At 36.2% G+C, this 25,235-nt stretch overlaps 1 protein-coding gene across 47 annotated transcripts in view; it reads left to right on the top strand.

Moving 5' to 3' along the window:
* The window catches only part of PTPRD (protein tyrosine phosphatase receptor type D), a 2,163,408-nt gene that overhangs the window by 2,025,319 nt on the left and 112,854 nt on the right, over nucleotides 1–25,235 (top strand). For 24 of the 47 annotated variants that reach the window (XM_038552342.1, XM_038552349.1, XM_038552356.1 and 21 more), the window contains 3 exons: nucleotides 2,921–3,081; nucleotides 9,001–9,015; nucleotides 13,852–13,964. In XM_038552342.1, the coding sequence (XP_038408270.1) occupies nucleotides 2,921–3,081; nucleotides 9,001–9,015; nucleotides 13,852–13,964 (289 nt within the window). The remainder of the gene's footprint in view (nucleotides 1–2,920; nucleotides 3,082–9,000; nucleotides 9,016–13,851; nucleotides 13,965–25,235) is intronic. The other 23 variants (XM_038552365.1, XM_038552364.1, XM_038552363.1 and 20 more) reach the window with 4 other exon arrangements.

Genomic DNA, 25,235 nt, shown 5'->3' with positions numbered 1-25,235 from the left:
ACCAAAGGCCATTACCCCCACACAATGAACAGGTTTTACTTTTTACGAGGCTGGTATCATTTTATGGTTTTGTTTTGTTTTCTTTTCATTTTCACGTGTCTCTATTTCCTGATTTGGGTTGGAAATCTGTATGCTTTGGGGAAACCTCTGCTTAGATTTGTATCTTGGCTGACCAAGATGATTATCTCAAAGGCTCTTGGTAAAGAATTTCAAATCACAGAGTTTTGTTTACTTTTGTCTGCCAAAGAGTTTCAGTGTGACCTACAAGATGGAAAGGGGAAAGGATAAACCAAAACAAACAATTATACTTATATAAAGAATCATGTTTCTTGGATATTTAATGTCTTTGCCAAGTCCTTACACTGTACATATCTATTTTTTTTTAGCTGCTTCTGAGAAGGTTGGAAATGTACTGAATTTTTCTCTTTTGACACATTAGAAAATCTGGAAATGTAGTCAGTCTCTTTCCTAAGTACGATGGGGAAAGTGAGAAGGAAGAATAGAATACAAGCATTTAGTGGGACATATGCCCTCCAGATTGACTAAGCTTGCTGCACTTAAGTTCAGAATATATGTCCTAAATTAATTTTTTAAATGCAGATGAAAAAATTAGACCACTTCCTACTCATAGAAAAATGAGAATATTCCCTTATGTCTTGATACGGTCAGCCATTTGAAAAGATGAGCATTTATTTTATTTGACAAAGATTTGCTGGGAACTCACTAAGTGCAAAGTTCTGGGCTAGCTGCTCTAAGTATACAAGCACAAATGGAATATAAACCCCTATCTTCCAGGAGTTTATAGTTTTGTTAAAGAAAATAAGGTATCTGCACAAACAAAAAAGGAAAATGGAGTTTGAGGAATACTATTAAAAAAAAGAATAAATGGCTACCTGAAATGTAAAAAATAATTTACCTATATTTTGTGAAATGATTGGTTATTTCCAATTAAGAAGCAGTAGCTTCCCTGGAGGCAGTATTTAAGTGGGGCCTTGGAGATCAGTTAGATTTCAGGAGCTAAATGTTGTGGAATTTGTGAGAGGGTTAGAAAGAATAGAGCATTTAGGGAATAGTAGCAAGAAGCTCACCGTGATAGAAAATGTTGTGTGTGGTACAAAAGTTTAAAGCAAAATCATGGAGGCCCTTAAGATCCATGCTAAGACATGTGGGTTTTATTTAGGAATCACCAGAGATCCTCCTGAAGATTTTACAGCTACAGTTGACAGTTGAGGGTAATAACTCTAGCAGCAGTAGAGAAGGAAGAAACTCGGTATGGCTTAGGGAGGCATGAATGAGGTCCTGAAGAAAAGTACTACCCATGAGGTTAGACAGAGGGTAGATCGACCTGAGGGCCATTGGCAAGAAAAAATCAGTAGTTTTTCATTCCTAAGTATTGAGAGGATGAGAAAAATTAGCAAGTTGGAGTGGAGAGTATATCTAGCAAGCAGGGAAATAGCGCATGCAGTTCTTAACTTGCAGGTATATGTAGGAATCTCTAGAATGAATTGGAAATGCAGGTCTGGGACTTAGCAGAGTTTTTCAGTTTAGAAATATTAATCAGGAAGTAATCTGCATAGAAGTTGGTAGTTAGAAGTAAGGATGATCATGCCAGAGAAGGGAGAAGAAGACTAGCAGAAAATAAAACTTAAGAATGCTGGCACAGGATGGATTCAGAGGTGGTCAGTTCAGCAGGACATGATCAGGTGGCAAGATTAGGATGGGACCAGTTGAGTACAGAATTAGGAGAACCAGGGGAGGAGTTTTAAATAAGGCTCAATCAACTGTAGTAAATCTGGAAAAGATGTCTGGAAGGGAGTAAATAATCACAATTAGATTTAGCAAATGAAGGAAACAGAACCAGTGCTAGTGCTAGAGTGAGAAGAGATGAGGAGCTAATGGCAGGACAAGTGGACCAGATTGTGGGTGTGGATTGGTCTCTATCGGAAAAGGAAAAGCTAGGATCTTAGCTGGGGGCAGAATCAAGACAATACTGTGCTAAGAGAGCCTGAAATGGGACAGAACAATATAGGATATTATAAAAACAAAATTCATAATATTCAGTCCATTCCTTCACCAAGTAACCATATATTTTCCCCAACTTCATTGAGGGAAAAATAACAAATATAATTATATATTTAAGGTGTACAACATGATGATTTGACTTATAATATACATTGTGGGATGATTACTGAGATCAAAATACTCATCATATCCATCATCTCATATAGTTAGTTCTTTACGTGTGTGTGCATGTGAGTGTGCTGAGAAATACTTAAGATCTACTCTCAGCAACTTCCAAGTAGATAGTACTGTATTATAAACTCTAGTCACCACCATGCAGTGCATTAGAGCCTCAGAACTTTTTATAACTGAAGGTTTGTACCCTTTGACCTACATCTTCATTTCCCCTCTCTAAATACTGACATTTTCCCTATAAATGTTTATTTTTAAATTTGGTCTCCTTAGCTGGGTGATAATGTCTTTAGGCTGGAATTAGAATATTTCTGTTGATTTTCACACAACACAGAACACCTTGGCACAATGTAAGTGCTCACTGAATATTTTGTGAATGGTTAACTGCTTGCGTTTTATACTTCATAAAATTGTTTAATAGGTCATATATAGACCTCAATGAAAATGTGTCTACAGAGCAATTTACACCATCAAAAATGATTTTATTTGAAAATATTTCACTCTACAGGGAAATTTACATTACAGGACTTCTTTAGTTTATACTCTTCTCTCCCTTTTTCTCCCACATCTTCTCTCATCCCTTTCTCTCCCCTCTTTTTTTTACGACATTGTTTCATACACTTAACATCACATCCACTAAGTTCTGAATTTTTGCTTCTTCTAATGCTATAGATACACACTAGAAAGCCATTAGTTTATAAGTAACACAGACTCTGTTTTTCCTCAGAAGATGTATGCGACCAGTCCCTACTCTGACCCCGTTGTATCGATGGATCTGGATCCACAGCCAATCACAGATGAAGAAGAAGGCTTGATCTGGGTTGTAGGTCCTGTGCTTGCAGTGGTCTTTATCATCTGTATTGTCATAGCTATCCTTCTTTATAAAAGGTAGGTTTGCCCAATATTTCTGTTGCAATTTGGTAATCTTTCTATGGTCCTTGTGTTGTTGCTATTAATGAAATACTTCAGTGTAGCCCCCCTAATGGTTGGAAAATGTTTCCACTAGATTAGAATGAACTGTAAAGATTGTGCCATTTCAAGTCCCATTCAAGTGTGGTATAGACTTTCTTGCCCAGCATTCATGGATCCTAGTCTTGATCTTATGAGCTACTTTATGCATTAAATACACTTTGCATGGTATTTGAGACATTAGTACATTCATAAGCAGATCATTCCAAGCTTGCATTTAATCGCTTTAGATGATCAATTGCTCAATTTCAACTTGGTTTTAGAAATACTATTATAAATTTGCACATTTATGTCCATTCCATATGTCTAATGAGTGCACGAGCTAAGATTTTTCCTGTAGCTTTCTTAAAACAGTGAAAGTAGCTAAAATTTGAAGATAAAAGAAGGAAAACTGTGGAAGAGAATGAATTTTTTTCTTTCTTTTTTCTATAATCTTTATTCCAATAGTAAATTCTGTTTGTGTCCAAGAAGGGATCTAAGGTACCATTTTCCTTTAATAAAACTAAACTAAAAACTTGGCCTCTATACTTAAGTTTTAATCTAATATAATGTCTTTGACTATAATGAGGATGCAGATAATCCACATCTACCCCATGCTTTCTGATCTCCTGCCCTTTTTTGATTACATTGCTGCCTCCTTTATGGTAAGTTAGACTTTTCCACTAGTCCCAATCAGTTGGAAAGAGTACATTAGTAATTCCCTAAGTCCTTTATAACTTAAAATACATATAATGTTAAAATATATAAAATTTAAAAAATAAGGGGATCCCTGGGTGGTTCAGTGGTTTGGTGCCTGCCTTCGGCCTAGGGCATGATCCTGGAGTGCTGGGATCGAGTCCCGCATTGGGCTCCCTGCATGGAGCCTGCTTCCCCTGTCTGTGTCTTGCCTCTCTCTTTCTCTGTGTCTCTTATGAATAAATAAATAAAATATTTAAAATTTTTTTAAAAAATTAACATATATAACACATTCTCTTAAACATGTAGAATGACTAAATTCTGAATTATCTCCCTTTATATCACTTTGTTTTCTTCCAATCCAAATTTTATTCTTATGAAACTTTAATCTATGTTCCCATTTTTCTCTTTAGTATGTCATCTTTCAGAGTGCTACTGTAAAAATGATCCCTTCTCTCTACTATGGAATAGCCTCCCGGCCCCCCACCCCACCCTGCCCTAACCTTGACTTTCAAAATCAGATGAGAATGTCTTCATTTTGATTCTTGCTGACATGTTTAATCTGATAATCTTATTTCCATTATCTCTTTTTCCTATTTATCTAGCTCCCTTCACTGGGTTTATATTATTTCTACCTATATTCTTTTCTTAATCATGTTCTTCTTATGTTCCTGGAATAGTCTTTTTTTTTTCATAACCTATTCTCAACTTAAAAAAATATCCTTCAAAACACTTGTCCTTTGCAAAAGTTTCTCTTATGAAGCTGCATTCTATTTTATTTAAGTGTAAAGAGAGGGTTGAAAAGAAAAGACAAATTAAAGAAAGAAGTTCATAACCATAATTTATTGAATTGTCAATCCTATTTTAGATTTAGGAAGAATGAAAGAAATACCCGTCATTATTATTTTTTTTCCTGATCACTGCCATCACTCAGTTACCCATACTATAAAATGGCTGAAAAAGCAAGTAATTGAAGGCCAAACTCTCTCTTAGATGATGGTCTCAATTTCCCCATCCTAAACCATATTGTATCAGTGTGTTTTTAATTGCCTCTCTCTTGTCTAAGGAGTAAGGGCAGGAAGCACAAGGTACCCACGCGCCTCAGAACAATAACAAATCCTGAGTGAGTCCAAGCAGGACCTGGTACCCTTTGCTGTTCATGTGCTACAGTTATTACCAGAAGAGAATGTAATAATTAAAGATTTAAAGTAGAATTATCATTGTTTTCTGTGATGTATATTTAGGTGGCCAAATCCTACTATGGGAGTCAAATCAGAAAGTGCTTGCTGATGGTTGCATTTCTAGACCATGGCACATGACATTTTGTGATTATTCAAATGAACAAAATACTTGCTGTATTTTTTTAAGTTGTGTTTCATTTGGCTATATCTGGCTATCATTAAGTCATGTCACATGTAACATGTCACATGTTAACAGAGATGTGCATGGCATTTGTGAGTTATGTAAATGTGAAGAGAGGATTATAACCTTGATAGTTTTTTAAAGATTTATAATTAACTGTTTCTCGCCTCATGTGCATGTGCTTGGGGAAAAAATCGACTTGGGTATATTTTTTTTCTAAGCCTGCAAAAAGAGGCGTCACATTTAAAGATTTTATGACTCTGTTAAAATAAAGTTGCATTTTAGTGTGTGCATATGTAAGCATCGTCTAATGCAATTGTTGGGAAATGCACACATCCTCGAATGCTAAGTATATTTAGCCAACCATCTGAAGGCCCATGAAGCGTTTCTGAAATAGAAATGCTTGCTTCAGCAGTAAAGAACATTCCTGACTTGAAATTCAAGTAGACCCAACAATGTCCTTCTTGATTATCATGAGGCGGTTCAAGAGGAAATCTTCTGTAGGCAATGAATAGTGTCTTTTATAGCTTGGATTCTGAGCAAAGTTAATTATATAATAAATACTTCATCTCTCTTTTTAGGTGCCTTTCAGTTTATACATAGGTCATTGGTAATGATTCAGAATTAAATATATCATTATTATTATCATTATTATTATTAAAAATTATTAACTCATATTATCTTGATAATCCCACTTATCACACACTCCTGCCTACAAAACTACTTGCCTTAGGAGTAGGTCTGTAGCCATGGATGGTTTGTTCACATAAAGAAGCATATTTTATAGATCCGTGTCAAGAAGCTGAGATTATTCCTGTTAAGTATATTGATGTGGAATTAGTGTACTCTTTTATCCGGCACTATATTTATTTGACTTTAGTTTTAATCTCAATTTGTAAAGCTAAATACATTGATAATCAATGACAAAACAACATCAATTGAGGCTTTGTAAGGACCCTAAAATACCTGCTGACTCATCAGAATATTAAAATATATTTGGTAGGCCTTCAGTGATGAATTATCTTGCCCTCTGATTTCTTTCTAATTTGTTCTCTATATGTGATATATACAAGATTTCAAAGTGTAAATTACAGAGATAAGATGGTAACAGGGTTTAGAAAAACACTAACCAGAAAATCAGGAATCAGGAAACCTGAGTCCTACCTTTGTGACTAGGTAGCTAACTGGGTAGAAAGTCATGCTATCACTCTGGGCTTCAGTTTCCTCATTTATAAAGTAAGTGGGTAGACTAGATAATTGAACCTTTTTAATAGTAATGTTTTATAATCTGACAACATAAAAAACCAAGTAATATAATTATTGCTATATTATTTCTGCCTCTGGTGTGTGTATGTTTTTTAAATATGACTCCAGTTTGCCCTTCATCCATCCACCCCACAAAAAAGAAGAGTCCATAAAGCAAATGAACAGTTAGATATCCATCTACCTTGTATACTTATTCCATGTGTAAGCCTTTCTGGTCATTAGTTCTAGAACAGTCCAGGAATTATTATATAGAGATATTTGAAAATAAAATGTTAGCTTGACTATACAGAAAAGCATTTCAAATGAATGAGAAGTATTTATTATGCGCTACGGAAAAAAAAGGAAATATGGATTAGGAGATTGGAAAGATCTAAGGCACTATCTAAACAAAATCGTTAGTCATGGTCTCACCTAAATAGGAATTATGGACAGAGTAAATAATTCCCATCCCGACCTGTGGATTATGAAAGCCATGGGACAGATGGGGCTAAAACACAGACTGCAGGTTTTTCAGCTCCTCCCCCAGTTCCAACATTAGCTGCTCTTTGTGGACTGTGCCTCCTTCGTCTACTCTTTTTGTATCAACTTTACCTATATTTCCAAGATGTCATCAAAGAAAGAAATATAGATCAGAATATTTTGAGATGCTGCGGAGGAATATGCTGCCGAACCTAGTTGCTCCAGACAATGCCACTTGATTCTGCCTGCTGGCCTTTGAGTAGATCCTTCCGTATACCTCTGACTCCCCAGCCTTCTTTTCTTGGCCTGGTTAACTCTAAAACATCCCTTAGAAGTAATCTAAGATGCCACCTCCTAAACAAGAAGCCTTCCTGGGTGTCCCCGTTTTGCCCTGTTCTACTAGTTCAGGTTGCCCTAGGGTTGTTCCCTTGTCTGTGCTCTCAGAGCACTTGTTGCTTATCTATGTCACAGAACCACCACATTACTGGGCTTGCCCCTTCCCCTGTCTTTCTTACCCCCACTAAACTGTATGTCAAGGACTCAAAGTCCTCAAACTCAGATACTTGCACTAAATATACCCCTGTATGTGGTGGGTCTGACATTTCTGTGGAAGAGGGAGTGAATCACACATTAACTATGCATTTGTTCAGCAGAATACTCAACCTTTTAATACACAAAACTGATAACTCATTAAGTAGTTCTCTTCCATCCAAAAAATAGATTCTCCTACAACTGATTCACTAAAGAGCTCCTTGATTAAAAATGAACAAGCTAGTGGTGCCTGGATGGCTCAGTTGGTTAAGCATCCAACTCTTAATCTCAGCTCAAGTTTCTATCTCATGGTTGTGGGTTCAAGCCCTGTGTTGGGCTCCATGCTGGACATGGAGCCCATTTAAAAAAAAAAAAAAAAGATAAGCAAGTTAGAAACACATATGTTGGATTGTTAAAACCTGGGGCACTAGGTAAATCATTTTAAAATTAAGAATACAAAGAATTAGCCAGTGTGTTTGATATCATTTTCATTTTTCACTTTGTCTGCGTGTGTTTGTACAATTTAAATGTGGATTTTGTATTTTTGAAAGGAGATAGACTGGATTATCTTAAAGCTAAGATTCTTTAGCAACTTGGGTCTATATATTTCATTGGTATTAAGGCAGACTTACGGTCTCTATTTTGGATTTGAGAACTCACCAAATACTTTGCAATTCTCCTCACTATGGAGATTATTTAGATTAATTTTTTTTTTTAGGTAAAAGTTTTACTTTCTGCATAAAGAACATCGTTATCTAAACAATCCACATATTATCACATGAGCTAGATGTGTTCACAGACAGCAGCACCTCTTTGACTTGAAAAATATGTCATGTCAATGGCTGGTAATAGAATACTTTCAGGATTAGCCCAGCAGTATAGATGGGTCATGGTCTGCAGATTTATAATGATGAGTATTACTTTTCCCAAAACTGAAAATGTATTTGATCTCTTATTGGAAAACTGATTTATGATAACCTTACTTGTCAAAAGGAGTTTAAAGAAATCACTTTTGCCACTTTATTACTTCATAGTGTATTATACCATTGTGCACATTTTTGTGCAGTTCAACACAATTTGCAGGTATTTTGTATCATTAAAGGAATAACATACCTCTTAACTGAAGATTTTGTTTTGGATGACCGAATTTCTTACCTGGAATTATGCTGTATTCCCATTAAGTACATAAGTAGTTTCTTCATAGCATGTATTGTAAGAATCATATTATATTTCTACCATTAAGCATTTTCTGGGATATGATTAATTGTGGCAATATTATGTAGATTGATGGATAAAAGTGAATGTGACATTAACACATGCACAAAAATGCTTTAGTTATTTATATATCCTCATGTCTTCCATTTAATTCATAATTAGAGGCCTTTAAAATTTTGATATACTGTCACTTCCTAATGTGTGTCAGTTGATGTGTCCCTGCCTGTGAGCAGTGTTTCTTAAATCTCGATTGTCATAGTTGCTCTTGTTACCATTAGCCAACTAACATTTAGCCTTTCTTTTTTCTTTTTTTGCTGCATTAAAATGGAGCAGTAAACCTGACAGGTGAGGCATAGAGAAACAAATCCCTTTAATGCTTAGTTATAGATACCAGTAGCCTTTGGAAGTATTGAGGGGGTGAGAGTGGAGGTTGTATATAAAAGGTATGGACTGGCAAGTGGAAGTTGGATAAAGCCTAGATATAGAAAATATTAAAATGATTGGGATTAAAATGATTCTGGAGGAAATAAATTAGTTTGTATATATAAAAAGAAATAAATCATTCAAATTTATAAGGTAATGAAACCAGTCTGAGTTTTGTTTTAATGAGCATTTGTATGTGTTAATGTGTCTACAGAACAGAAATGTGAGGTGTCCCATAAGACATTTGTTTTGTTTTGTTTGTTTCTATGCAAGACCAATTTTTAAGTTTGATCTGAGGTTACCTTCTGATACAGGAACACTATAGGCACTTTCATATCCTGCAAATATTGGTGGCCATGCCTTTGTGAAAACTCTTACATAATTCCAAATTATTTTTCACATTTTCCAGACTCAAATAATAATAGCAGCACCAGCAGTAGTCGTAGCAATAATAATAATAATAATAATAATAATAATAATAATGGTAAGACTACCTATGTATGTGATTATTGAATGACTGATCCAATCTAACTTTCTACCTTTCTAACTTTTATCTCTATCTATCTATCTACTTATCTATCTATCTATCATATCAGTATCAATAGATACACATTTCTGATAAAACTTAAACTAAGAAAAGGATCTCAGTGCTCATCTCAATTGCCTTCCTTCCCAAGCTATATTCCAGTAGTTCCCAATGCTTGTTCCCTGGACCAGCAGCAGAAGCATCAGCATCACCTAGAAACTTGAGAGAAATAAAAATTCTTGGACTCCCTACCCCAGACCTAGTGACTCAGAAACTCTGGGTGTGAGTGCAACAGTCTACAGCTTATTAAACCCTCCCAGGCGATTTGCATACTAAAGTTTGAGAACCATGGCTGTATTATTTTGCCTAAAATCACTTAACACTGGTCAGCAAGTTATATTACACTTTCACTCGTAAGAAAGTCAGTACTTCTATAGGGTGCTTTGTGTTTTTGTTTTGTTTTTTTTTTTATATCACTAGTTGCCATTAATCTAAGTAGGTTTGTTTTTTGGTTTGTTTCATAGTCAAAACACAAAACACTTTGAACCCACTTAGTATACTCAGAGATTTACCTTCCCATTAATATCGTTCACATTTCATAACATCATCAGTGCCTTCTGGTTACATTAAGATGAAAGAGTTCGCTCTTTTTTTTCTCAGAACCACTAATTAAACACTTATTGAATATTCAAGATACTAAAAATGAGCTTATAATATTTTTAATTAAATGATGTTTTAATTTATGTATTATGGTTTAGAATTACCTAAGTCATATGTGGGTAACTTTGCCAATGCATACATCTAATGTATACATGGAAGGACTTAGAAATTTCCTTTAACATTTTATTCTTTACAAATATAAAAATAAATAAAACAATTCAACTTTTAAAGAATTACAACATTTAACCTAGATGTCATCTCCTAATCATCTTCCTCTCTTACGTATGTGAAGAGAGTGAGAAGCATTATAGTTGACTTCCCCAAGAAGATACACACCAGTAATGGCAGAGTGGGGTTACATTCTTAAAGGCATCAGAATCATAAAGTGTTTGAACTGACTTCTTTGAATATTAATAGTAGGGATTTCAGATAAATATATCTGTCTTCCAAAAGCCTTGACCCATGTCTGAATCTCTTTATTCTAACTAAGTAGATTCCCTCCCACTTTGTCCATAGATGAGAGCCAGCTGAGAATAAATGAAAATAAAAATCCTTTTAGGCCACAGAGTAGCATTTTTGTTATACATGATCCACATCCCAAACCACTACATGTTTTTATACTACTAGCAGTTTCTACCATATCTGAAATGTCATGTGACTTTGCATTGCCTTTTCACTCATTTAACTCCTGCACACAGTAGATATTTCTTTCTGCAGGAAATAAACTTACAATAGGGCTTTATAATCTTAATAGAAAAAATAAAATAGCAAGGCAAAATTCAAATCATTTTGGAGTCACTATTTGTTTTTTTCTTAATTGAAAATGAGAATAATGAGACCTCTGAAAACAAAGGAAAAATGTGACTAAGTATGTTCATGTTGGGCCTGATTTAAGTCATCATATGCCATTTAATACTGTATGGCAGTAAATTCTATTTTTGAAGCTCTTTAGCATTATTACCAATGATGACCAAACTCTGCATCCTGCAAACATTTCTTAGAAATCGTCTATGTTGGAAAACAACCACTTTGGCACATTTGTGTTTAAAAATAATGTGACAAAAGTGTGGGCAGCCAGAATTATCCATGTTGTGATCACCAGAACTAAACTGAGCAAAACAAAATTTAAACAGCTGGTTTTCTGAGATGGCTAGGATGTTTGGAGTCTGAGATCTTGGAGGTCATTTATTTAGAGAGGTAAAGTGGGGGAGAAGGTAGTAATTAAATGTCATCCCCCCTCACTTTATCACAAGTATAAATTTCAATTTTAGTCTCAAGTTCTGGGTTTTGAGATTCATCTGAGCAACAAGATGTGATGTTCCTAGCACTGTGAAGTGAGACCTGGCACTAGAGAAACAGAGTCAGTTGCTTTAAAGAGTATTCTTTTCTGTCCCTTTGTCTCTTCATCACTCAGCCTGGCCTCAGTGAAAAAGAAGATAAGGAGTATGTCCCACAGTACGTGCAGGAGTGACCTAGTTTCCTTGCCCAGATATTTCTACATCTGGTTCCATAGTCCTATAGGGATGACAGTGGAGCCACTTGGAGAAAGAATAAAAATCCAGGTTTGAATCATTAGGTCTGGCACATCAGTAAAGAAACATATCTGTGACCACTTGTGTGGCAAAGAAAAACGAACCTAAGAAGGGCCACTAGGGTTCCCTGAAGTGAGACCAGGCATGTGTTTGTGACTGGGGGGACTGACCTGCTAGCAGTCAATGGCATTTCCTTAGGCCCTTTAGATTCTGTAGCTTTGGTGGTCAAATGAATCCCTGTGAAGAAAACACCCACAGCCTAATCATAGGGACGTTTTCTACTCTAAAACTGATCACCATGTCCTCCTTCACACGGTCTTCCTAGCCACTCTTCCTCTTTCTTCTCATGTCTTTCTTGCCAGCCCTCAGCTCAGCTTTTCCTTCCCTTCTCATTCTCCACTCCAGACAACTGGAACTGCTGGTTCCTTCAGCATGCCTCAGTTTCACTGCTCACCTGTGATAGGTAGTGTAGCCTTGCCATGCATTCTGTCCTCAGGCTATACCTGACACCTTTAGATAGAAACAGGAAATCCCGAGACAGGTTAATCCAAGGTTCTGAGAGAGGAGGGTGTCTAACAGGACTCACCCAAGAAAATTCATTCCATTGATGCCGTTTTGCTGAAGGCGTTGCACTTGAGCAAATCAAGTGTATTTTCCCTTTGCATCAATCTTCCCTTCATCCCCTGGTTAGTTTTATTTTATACAGATGAGCAGAGATGGAAAGAAAGGCTATTTAACAGGAGCCCTCTGGCTAACCATGGAATGACCCGGGTGGCACTGAATGAGATCCCATTGCCACAGCAACGCTAATGAGCTGTGCGACAGTCATATCAGAAAGAGAAGGGAGTATTCCTCAATACTGCTGTGCCCCTTTCTCCAAAGAAGAATGCCTTTGTTTTGAACAGGGGTGAGATGCTAGGATTATAACTGTAGCCTGGAGATTGTTGGAATCAGTATTTGAATAAATAAATACAGAATAAGACACTGCTTGAAAAGATCTCCATTTCTTCAGTTTTTAATCTAGTTTAACCTTAAAGAAAACAGGTAGCACCCTGTGTTTTGGGAGAGTTGAAAAACAATGGGTAAGAAATCTTATGGAAAAAAAATCCTGACATTTCTTGCATAGACATTTGTTAATATTTCATTATCACACCCTAAACAAAGGTATTTAATAAAAGTAGTAGATAGTAATTAAAACAAAGAGGAAATGAATTGTGAGAAGAATTACTTATAACAAGGAGGTTATATTAATGGTTATATTAATGGTTCCTATGCCCTGAATAATCATTGGAAGAGTGAGACTACCCAGTAGGTGAAATTACTTTTTCTCTGATCTTTCTGTGATTGACTTTCATTAATGAAATATTAGTCATAGTTTAACACCATAAACAGCCAACACTATTTTTTTTTTAACTTGAAAGAGAAAAAGGATGTTGGTCTTTCATTGTGCTAATTCTCCTTCCAGGTGTTAGGCTAACTTGGAATCTTAGAACACACTTAATGTATGTCTGCCTGATGGGAAAATCCAATGCGGGTCCACTATGTAGCTATCAGTTATATAATCTTGGAAAGAGGAATGAAGGGGTATGGATTTTGCTCTTCAGCTTGAGGCTCAGTATTTTCAGAGGTTTTCTCCCTGGAAACCACATTCTTGGCTCCATTAGTATTGGCTATTAGGGGTACACTGCCCTGTTCCTCACAAATTGAACCAGTGGATAAAGGAGATTTGCTGAAGGAGGACTCAAGCATATCTCTCCAACCCCCCTTTAAAGCCTAAAGGCAGAGGCAAGGAAGAATTTAATTCTAGAGCTGAAGGAGGACTTTGAGATCATTTTCTTAAACAAAAATTTTAGACTTAAGGAAACAGTCTAGGGCAAGAAAAGAAAAGCAACCTGAACAAGATCACAAAGCTGGCCTGTCAAATGGTTTTAAAGCAGAAATTTGGGAGGAAGAGGGGGCTGCATGACTATCTGCTTTGTAAATGTTTTGATTGTTTTTATTTTCTTATTTTATTCTTACACCTTAATTTTCTCCCTATAGGAAGAGGGCAGAGTCTGATTCTAGAAAGAGCAGCATACCCAACAGTAAGGAAGTCCCTTCACACCATCCAACAGACCCAGTAGAACTGAGGCGCCTTAATTTTCAAACACCAGGTAAGAGGCAGGACTCATCTTGCCCATGATACAGTATTTATTGAATGTTTTTTGGCCAACTGATACTGCCTTAAGAGATAAATGCATCACTTTATTTAGAACAATTTTGTTTATCCTGCTTTTTTAATTGTAATATTATTGATATTCACCAAACGTAAGTCTTGAAAGGAAACAAAGTTCTTTTTGCAAATCTGAGGTGGGATAGTCATGAGAAAATGTGTAATTCGTCTTCATAGTTTGGAAAAACTATAATCTTGCAAGAATATCTACCATTTGGAGAGTTAACATAGCTCATTATTTTTATTGACACTTGTTTGGCAAGAATTCAGTTTCTCATCTTGTAAAGTGAATGACTGAATGGATGGATGGATGGATGGATGGATGGATGGATGGACACTGCATCATTCATACCATTGGGAAAGAATAGATTTATTTTATATTTTCCTATTAATTTGTGTCTGTGTTACACTGAAGAAAGGGAGAGGATAAGAGGGAAAGAAAGTGAGACAAAGTGAGTTTCTTTTCAAATATAACCTATACTGCATGTCACCACAAATTTAGGTTTCTTATGGGGAGACACATAAAGTGATTGAGGATAGTAAAAATACACTTGTTTCCTAAAGAACATTAAGTGCTTCAACAGAGCAAACCTGTCGTTCCCACTGAGGGGCATTTTGTACAGTATTATTAATTCGAGGCCAGCTCTATTTTGCTTTCTTTCAAATAAATTCATTTATACAAAATGAATGGAAAATAATAAGTGGCAAGGAGATCTCAAAACATAAAACCAAGTGACACTGTTATAATACCTAATAATAATTAAGAAAGTAAAGAACTGATCTAAGAAGTAATTAAAATTTGGTTGTGTTATTGTTCTCCAGATTGTTGGCAAATGTGTCAGATGGATGTCCTCACTCACAGTAGGACACACCACAAGTTTATTAAAGTACACATTTGCAGTGAATCACTTTGAATTGAAAATACAACTTATTGTATTTGGCATATTTTCTCTTTTATGTGTAGGTGTATCACAGTAACTAGTAACAATTCAGTTGAAAGAAGCACCTGGAATTTTCAAAGTAGCTATACAAAAATATATATCTTTGCTTTTAAAAAGCAAAGATATACCTCCAACAGCATAAAGGTAGAAGAAAATGTTCATGTAGCCAAAAATCTCTTGTATGTATTTTTTAAAGGGCTGATAAGTATAGACTACTCACATGTGATGATGACTGAACAAACTTACGCAGTCCTCTGGGATCATTGTAGTCTCTCAGATGCTCCCTGTTGAGTCTCTATCTAGTACTCCATTAAGGCAACTAGAGATGAATTGAATTACTGTAGTAAACCTTTTCGGTTCACTTTCTGAAATACTACTGTGCTGACTTTTTTAAGCTACAGGCAATTTCTTAATAATGGACCCGGGAATTCATGTACTTTTTAACTTGGCCAAACCAGTGCAGAGAGGACCTAAAAGCCAGAGATAATGTGCTACAGGATTTCTTTATAAGAGTAGCATGTTGTGGAAGTAGAGTAAATGATTGTTACTCAGTACCTTGCTGCTCGGCCCTGCCCTCATCTCCTCCTGCTTTTATGTGAAGTGTGATCTATACTGGAAACAACCTTAGTCTTCTAGCAGTGACAGAAGCATAGTATATGGTGAGTGGAAGGTCGGAGACAGTCCCAGAAGAAAAGAACCAGTAGGAATACTATCCCTCATCTACTCCAGCACCAACAAAGAATGTTTCCAGGCATAAATAGGAAGTATGAATGGGAGCTGTGTAGAAAGGATTGTTAGCAGAGTGCTGGCAACTACAAACAAGGGAATAGAAGTGACTTCAGCCAAGAGATCTCTGTCTATAAGTACTTCTCACTTTTATAGGCAATTTTGCAAATATGGTCAAATCAAAAAATATATATATATATAAAGAATCTAATTTCCCAGTGTATGTGGGAATATTAGATCTATTTATGGAGAGAGCCCTTTACATTTCCTAGAAGTCCATGGAAAGGATAATGAATGTTGCCATTGAAGGGACATTGCTTATCTCATCAATAGCTTTACAAAATTAAAATGGAGGCCTAAGTTTATAGATAGTATCGTCTAAGTAAGGTTAGACTCATTACATCAAATGAGTAATGGAAGAAAGTGGGCCAAATGAATAAAGAGGAAGAAAGGAGATTTAATAAAGAAAGACTAGAATAGGAAAAATTGTCCTAAGATCCTAGCACATCTGCTCACTGGGGAAGCACTGTGTTGTGCCTTTTAGCTCAGGTAAGCAATCTGCTTGAGTTTGATTTGTTGAAACAGTCTATTTGCCTCCCAAGCTCAGTGATGTGACCGGCTGTCCTGAAAATTTCATCAGTTTACAAAGAAAATAGACTCAGGTGTTAATGTGAAATTCATAAAAATGTGACCATTTGCTTCAGCCAGTATAGATTCTCAGCAATGGCTACAAATTGCCTTAATTACTTGCCAATAGGATGAGAGCAGAAGGTAGGGTTTCTAACCAAATAACTTTTTGTGCTTTTTCCTCTCCTCTTGTTCACAAATAATCAAGGGCTTTCCTGGATAATGCCATAAAATGACCCTTTAGTAGGTGTTGCGCAGTAAATGATATGATGTTCCTAAATTTTTGGATTTTAAACCTTTCAGTGTCTACAATGTGCTTTTGTATACCTCATACCTTTGGAAGTATAATCGTTTATCCACAAATATAAAATATGACATTCTTATTAATGGTATGCATAAGGAGGGAATTAACCATCCACATCTTCACTCCAAACAAATGACTTTCAATGAAATAAAAAATCTCTGATTCATATATCAGCCCCTAGCACCTGAACTTGTTCATGAAATCAAATTCACTTCCACTTCTGATGGATCTGTTGGGGGAGATAAAAATGCCAAACAAACATTTCCATTTGAAATTCAGTAGGTATTTCAGAAGGTAAAGGAAGCACAGCATTTAGTTCACTAATTCTATTAAATCTACTTTTCTTTAAAAAAACTCATGAATGAAAATCTATTTACTTTTACTTTTTAAGTATTTATTCTTGTTGAAGAACCTAGAATATAAGGAGGCAGACATTTTTCCCTCAGTCCTACCCCATACCCCAAATGTATTGAAAATGCATTCCAAGTTTCATACATATACAGTATCTTGAAAGTTTAAATACTTCGAAGAAATATACCCTTCACTCTGGTACCACAGATATACTTATCGCTGGGTCAGGAAAGGGAAATCAGATTTCTGTCCACTGTCTCTCCAGTAAGACACAAAGTAAATGCAGAGAAACCAGTTGTCTTCAGTAAAACCATCTTTGCAAGGTGTGGGATGTGAAAAAAACACTGCTTTAGCACATTTTATAAATTTTGGATGACAACCTTGTCACTGTATTTGTGAAACACTGCATTCAAGCAGCTGAACAGGATGAGGAAGACGAGCATCTTCCCAAGAACAGGTGGTGCCTCTGCTTATGTGTATTTCCATGAATGTGTTTTTAGCCAGGATACTGTCGGAGTCGGCAGTATTCAACTAAGTTGTATTTAGAACCTAAACTACTAAGCCTATTAAAAAAATATAGTTGGCAATAATTAGTCATCAGTTATTGGTATTGTGAAACATGCAATTCAAATGCCATTGTTTGTATCACCCATGACCTACAGAATTAGTGTACTAAGTATATAAGAAGGTATCATTTAGTTAGTAAGGTAGACTTATCACCTCAAATAGAAAATGAAATAAAACGAGAAAAGGAGAGAAGAGATATTGTAAAAGAATATGCTAGATTTATTAACTGCTAATCAAGTTTTGCAAGTCTTTAAGTTCTGCAGAGGAAGAGAAAAATAATCACTTATTAAAAGATGATTTTAAAATAAACCTCTATTGGGGCACCTGGGTGGCTCAGTCAGTTAAGCATCTGCATTCAGTTCAGGTCTTGATCCCAGGATCCAGGGATCTGGTTCCTCATTTAGCTCCCTGCTCAGTAGGGAGTCTGCTCCTCCTTCTCCCTCCACCCCTCCCCTGGCTTGTGCTCTCTCTCACCCACACTCTTTCTCAAATGAATAAATAAAATCTTTTTTTTTAAGATTTTATTTATTCATTCATGAGAGACATAGAGGGAGAGAGAGAGAGGCAGAGACATAGACAGAGGGAGAAGCAGGCTCCTCATAGGGAACCCGACATGGGACTCGATCTTGGGTCTCCAGGATCAGGCCTTTGGCCGAAGGCAGCGCTAAACCTCTGAGCTACCGGGGCTGCCCAAATAAAATCTTTTTTAAAAATTAAAAAAATAAAAGAAACCTCTATTAATCTTCATGTATCTTTGTAGGCAGGAGTAGCTGGGTATGCATTAAGATGAGTTGATAGGTGAGTTACATGTTAAACATAAGTGAAATGTATCCATTACCCTAGGTTTGGAGGAAAGTTCTTTTTTTGTCTAAAAAATTTCCAAGTCTTCTTATAACCCATACCTCAAATAATTATTTTTCTTAATTACAAAAGCAAGACATGTTTATTGGGGGGAATTGTGTAAAATAGAAAATAAGCATGTTAACAATTGTTGTACATGGGTTGTGGCTACACAGGTGTTCATTTTAGTAAATATTTTATATGTTTGAAAATATTCATAGATTGGAAAAGGTGAAAAAAGCACTTTTAGAAAAGAAAAGGCAGGGGATCCCTGGGTGGCTCAGTGGTTAAGCACCTGCCTTCAGCCCAGGGCATAGTCCTGGAGTCCCAGGATCGAGTCCCAGGTCGGGCTCCCTGCATGGAGCCTGCTTGTGTCTCTCCCTATGTCTCTGCCTCTCTCTCTCATGAATAAATAAAAAAATTAAAAATCTTTAAAAAAAAAAGAAAAGAAGAGGCATATTTAAAATACAAGTAAAAGATTTCCTGTAACTACTCCAAATTTACCCTTCAGGAATAGTTACCATATACAGCCCCATGCCTATCCTTTTCAGATTTTTTTTTCATATGTATATTACAGTTCTTCAATTGATAAAAACATGTAGTAGGGATATAGACAGACAAACAGGTGCATATACATAAAATTTCCTGTTTTAACATTTAACTACATAAACATAGACCTTTTCCCAAGTTAGCGTTTAGGCTTTATCTCCTTCTTAGCAGCCAGTGGTATTGATGTTATTCTTTTCTATGGACAACACAAAATGTATTGACTCATTCGTTATTAATGGAGGCTATTTTCCATATTTTACTCTTGCAAATAATACTGCAGTGAACAGTACTGAGCTCACATTTTTTCACATCTTTGTTGCTACCTTCAGATGTTAGACACCTGGAAATGCAAGTACAAGGTCCTAGGGTAGGCACATTTGCCATTTTGATAGAGATTACCAATTACAGATTTTTTTTTTGAAATACTGTAAAAAGCTTTTACTTACAGTGTGGCAGCCTCTCTGAGCCTTGGCCTCTAGCATTGGATAGAATGACTAAAATAAATATAGTATCATCAAAAGATGATATATAAGAAAACCAAAGAAGCTACTGATGTGTGTTCATATATCTATCTTATCCCAACAAAGCAAACTTAGAATTTCAGCATCTCAGAGAAATAAACTTGCTTTCTAGTACAAAGGTGTAAGGAAACATGTAGCTAATAGCATCATATAGTAATCCAGTCACCACCTTTCTCTGTGCCTACAAAATTCTTCCTCTCTGCGGCCTTTTGGTTGCCTCGTCAATTACCACCAGAAATGTTATTTTTTTCCTGTGAAATTCTTTCTTCTAGTATTTGCCCCTCCATCTCACATCCCTCTCTCTGCCCACCCCCACCAAACACACACACACACACACACACACACACACACACACCTTCAAACAAAAACAACAAAAAATTCTAGGATTTGTACTTGCACCTTTTAAGAAAAGAAATTTAAAAATTGATGATCAGATGTTACAACATAAAAGCCTCATTTTCATTCTGAGGATGACCTTAATATGTTTTGCCCTAAAGCATACATGGATGCTAGGTGATTGATGGGCTGTGGGAAACAGTAACAAACTGGCAAAAACTTGTCTAATCAGAAATAGCAGTATCAGCAGCAGAAATGTCTGCACAGCAGCTGAATGGGCTTTAAAAGCTTTTGAGGCATCTCTTCTGATCCATTAGTGCTATTAATTGGATCAATGCTAACAAAATCCATTTTTTATATATACTTATCTTCACCTTTTATACTGTAAGAAACTTACATATATGATCTTGCTTAGGAACACCATCTGTGTTCTTTATATTTAAAAAATCTTGGCTCATTGAATAGAAATAGTAAATCTCTGATATAAAGAAACATGGTTTGTTCAAATTCTGTATTCTGAGAAATCCTCCGTAAAAATGAGTCTTATTTATGCTCTCCAGTGCTTACCTGAAAATGTGAAAGATTGGAACATCTTCCCTTAATGATGATCCTGGTCATGGATTAAGTCAAATTGTCATTATTGTTCTGCCAAGTACCAATTAGATCTTATAAATCAATGTTCTCTTTTGCCTTTAATTCATTATTCATTTGTGAAACAAATTTAAATATTTCACTCAGGGTATTCTAAATAGTGCATAAATTATATTAAAATCTGACCAATAGTTTATAAGCTAAGTTTCTCTCTGTGACTGTTAACTTAGTTAAATATATTTTTATCAGAGCAACATCATTGATTTGATGAACAAATTATTTTCTCCCTGTTCCATGACCACAAATTGTTCTCTAGACTTTATCTCGCCTTTGTTTGGAAAGGAGAACCATGAAGAGAGTATTGTTGAATCATCACACATATATCCTAACAGAAAAAAATCATCTCGTAAATGTTCTACCACTATTAGTGACCTCAGCAGCTCTACTTAGCAAAATAATTATAAAGTGGTTATTGGCATTAAATGCAAGATGTTAACATTGCCAAAATAAAGCAAGTATTTGATAGACATTTCTCTGTAGATATTTGAAGATAATGTCAATTAGATTACTTAGTAAAAAAAGAACAATATTCAGAAGGCAAAAACATTGTAAATTGCAGATTTTTAAAAAATCTGCCAAATACTACTACAGTTTTTAACATTTTGAATGTATACCTTTAGTGTATCTTTAGTTACGTGTTCATGTAAACTCACAAAATGTTGACATGAGGCAACTGGTATGTATAGGAGCGCCTCTTCCCCCGTCCCCACCACTGAACAGGCTTGCCTTCAAATGAAGCTACTATTAACACTTAGTTTTCTCTAACTGAGGATGGTTTATGAGGATGGTTTATGATGGTTTACTATGAGCATAATAGCTCATCACATCTGTGTGTCAGAGCATAATACCCCAGACATTTTCACAGGCCCATACTTATGTACATGGCACCACTCTTCTCGAGCATTCAATGGTGTAAGAGGCAGTATGGCATAATGAAAAGTGGCCCAAATAAGAAGTGACAAGTTCTGGGATCAAATCCCCCATGTAGCCTTAGTTTTACTAATAGTGATGACCTTGATCCAGTCCTTTTCCCCTCTGGGCCTTTTTTTCCTGATTGATAAAATTAATATGGAAAGGGAGAGGAAACAAATGAACTTGCAGAGGGTATGTATGAGAGATGTATACATTGTCACTGCTCCCCCCCAGACAACACTTGATGTCTAGTCTGTTTACTTGTGGATACAAGCATGCTGTCACTCTCCACCTGCTTGGATTTTAATTTACCAACAGAAGGAACATTTTGCTCTTTTAAAAAAGATGCCGCAATTTTGTTAGCCATATGTGGCCTGCAAAGTTCTTTTCTTTGACTCCCACTGTATTTCAACAAAATTTTGAGGCAGCAGTGAAAACTGAGGAAATGTCACATCATACTCTGGGTTTGCAGTTTCTACTAAAATCGTGAGAAATACTTAAGTCTGATTCTGCAGTTCCACCTGGAAGATATCTCCTAAAGCTGAATAGCATGGCCCGTATAGAAGGTCTCCATAATCTACTGCAGCCCCAAACATGACCCTGACATTGAGAATGAATATCAGTTGCCATTCATCTCATGCTTACTTTTATTTTTAATATAATAGAGATTTTTTTTCTTGAGCTTCCTTGAAAATAGGGAAATGAAAGCCAGCCATAGAAGCCTGCCTGCTGCAAGGGAATGAGTATGAGCATGTCTGTTTGTGAAAGCCTTCACCATGCCCTGCCTGGTGTCTGTAATCATTTACCTTACCCACCTGCCTCTCTCAGCCCCTGAAGACTTTGCACCCTGGTTGAGAAGACCATAATCGCCATTCCAGAATTAAAACAGTAGAAAGATGCCAAAACCACTTAAGATTTTATTTACTAGGGAGGCCTAGGTGGCTCAGCTGTTTAGCAACTGCCTTCGGCCCAGGGCGTAATTCTGGAGTCCCAGGATCGAGTCCCACATCAGGCTCCCTGCATGGAGTCTGCTTCTCCCTCTGCCTCTGTCTCTGCCTCTCTCTTTGTGTCTCTCATGAATAAATAAAATCTTTTAAAAATATATTTTATTTACTAGATGGACTAATGTACAAAGTCATTTAACTTTTCTGGGCTTCAGAATCGTCCTGTATAAAACGGAAAGGCTGGACTAAGTAATCTCTAAGGCACCTCTCAGTTTAAATGCCTTTTAATTCTTAAAAGGAAGCTCTCGTGACATTACTATCATAAATATGTACCTACTAAAAGTAGCCATCATGGTTTTTCCTCCAACTTAACTGAGGCAGAGTTCAGTGACTATACCCATCCATTTTTCATGTTGACAGTATATATTGTAGATATCATAGCTTCAAAACAAAAGCACTGTTCAGATTCAACGTGTGTCTTTAAAATGCACTTATGGTGTCCATTTGTAGCTTTCAACTGATAAGGTCATGACCCTGGCAAGTCCTCATCAGCTGTGAGCTGCAATTCAAGTTCTTTGATACTGATAATAGCTAAAGTGCTAAAGCTCACTAAATGGAGAATCAAAGCAGATTCAAGGTATTACTAAAAGAAAGCTGAGTGCGTTCTCATAAATCCTGATATAATCTTGAATGGAAACAAATAAATGAGTTACAGGCCCCTCATCATAATTTCTGCTGGACTGACAGCCATTGCAAAGAAACTTTAAAAATATAAATGCCCGGTTCATACCCCCAGGACTCTAATTAACTGGTCTGGTGTGCAGCCAGGAAAAAAAAAAAAAAAGAGTGTTAAGGCACCTCAAATGATGCTAATGTAAAAACACTTGTCTAATAAAAATATTTGTATACTGTGAGCAATAGCCAGATTGCCCAGCCAAAATTGACAGTGATGTCAATTTCATAGTTTCCTTAGTGTCTACTTTTCCATTCAGAATCTAACATGCTTGATGATATCACATAAAATTGTTTCCAGGTTGGACAATGGAGAAGTTTGGGGAGAACTATTTAACAGTATTTTTTAGTAGCTCTTTGGTGATTATTTCCTGGTATGAGCTAGAGTTTCATGTTAGAGGAGTTTCATCCCAGATTTATTAAGTAGCATAACTTTTATGATGATGTTTGTTTCAAATTTGTGACATCGTACTTTTGCGCTAGCCAAAGAAAATAGTACCGAACTTAAATAATTCAAAAAGTTGATCATTCAACTGCATAGACTTTCTAGTTTATAGACAGTAAATTCTTCCTCCAGCTCGAAGAAAAGGTACAATAATGTTTAGAACCCTTACATGAGAACTGTGTCCAAGAGAGCCTTCTCTGTTCCCTATGTTTAGAAGTCCTATCTACCAGAAGTAGAAATGAGAGTTATAAAGAAGAAGGTGACTCCAGAAGTTACCTAGCTCAGCAGTTTTATTTTACAGATGAAAAATTGAGATTCTTGATAACAAGTGATTTGTCCTTATTAGTAGATGGCAAAACCAGAAGGAGAACTCCTATCCATATTCTAGTCTAGAATTCCTTCTCCTGTACCATCAGAATCCCACAAGTTCTCCTCCTCTGGAAACATCCATTCTGCCATTTTTACTTGTGCTAGAATTGTGATGCAACATGATACATATTGATTTGTCTAAAATAAGGATTCTTGAATGCTATGTTATCTTTGCATGTGATATATACATCCTGATTTAGAAGGTAATAAGTCAGTACAGGTTTACTTGGATCTCTGTATAATTAGCTTCCAAAGTAAATATGTTGATCACATCTTTGGTTGATTATTATGGTCTTGTACTGCTGTTATACTAATATTTTTCCCATCTCCAACTGGCTTTACTTTTTGCAGCTTTGAGCAGTAATTCAGTCCCCTACGCCTCCCTGATTGGCTCTGTGTCCTCCCTCTCTAGCCAAACCACCACTCAGTCCATATATGATAATAACTCTCTCCCACGATTCGCTCGAAAAGGTCTAAACATCTTTGTCTCTTTATTTTCTCTGTTAAAGCACTGTAATGGATGTCCACATCATTCCATTTCCATTACCAGATAAGCCTTGAGTCTCTTGTGCCTTTGCATCTTCATTCTTGCCATTGGGGATGCCTCATCTGGATAAGATCCCTTTAATTGTTAGACCACTGTCACCCACCTACTCCCTCTACAGAATGTAAATTAGTTCGATCCTACGATCTGTATGAAAAGTTTCAGAAATGGGCTTCAACATTTTTGGTCCAAATACATAATTATATCTGCAACAAAGAGGCACTACTTCTAAGCCAACTCATTTTTATGAGATCTTCCATCAAGATTTTAGTTGCCTGGAAGCTATAAACACTAAGACACCACTTATCATAGCACTGTGCTAAATAATTGTCTGGAAGAAGCAAAATAGTTTTTTACTTAACTTACCAGAACCATTGTTAAGTTGGCATTTGAGATCATGGAACTTACTGTGTGGCTTTCAATAAATTGCACAATTTCTAAAATGTCCACAAAGTAAGCACATGTCGAGTTGACTTGATGGTCACCATTGCAGAGCCTAATACCTTCCAGAGAGTCCCAGGACAGCAGAATGTAAATAAGACTTCCAGTTTGAGCTCCTCCCCCATTCTTTTTCAGCTTCAGAAGCTTCCCTGGGGGGCATGCTAGTTCAAGTTTTTCTAGCCAGCTGGAATTTGTATACATAAGACTTGAGTCATCGATGCTCTCTCATGATACTCTTAAAAAATTAATCACAAAGAAATAAAATGTAAATCACATGAAAAATGAGAAGACATTGGAAAGATACAGGAATTATCAAAATTAGTGGTGGATTATTTTTAACAGAATCTGTTAAATTAATATCACTTCAGCTGGCCGACTGAACTAAGACGTGCTGTCCCTGTCACTGCTTTCT

Source organism: Canis lupus, chromosome 11 (genome assembly GCF_011100685.1).
Source record: "Canis lupus familiaris isolate Mischka breed German Shepherd chromosome 11, alternate assembly UU_Cfam_GSD_1.0, whole genome shotgun sequence".
Taxonomy (NCBI): domain Eukaryota; kingdom Metazoa; phylum Chordata; class Mammalia; order Carnivora; family Canidae; genus Canis; species Canis lupus.
This window is presented reverse-complemented; position numbering and strand designations above follow the sequence as displayed.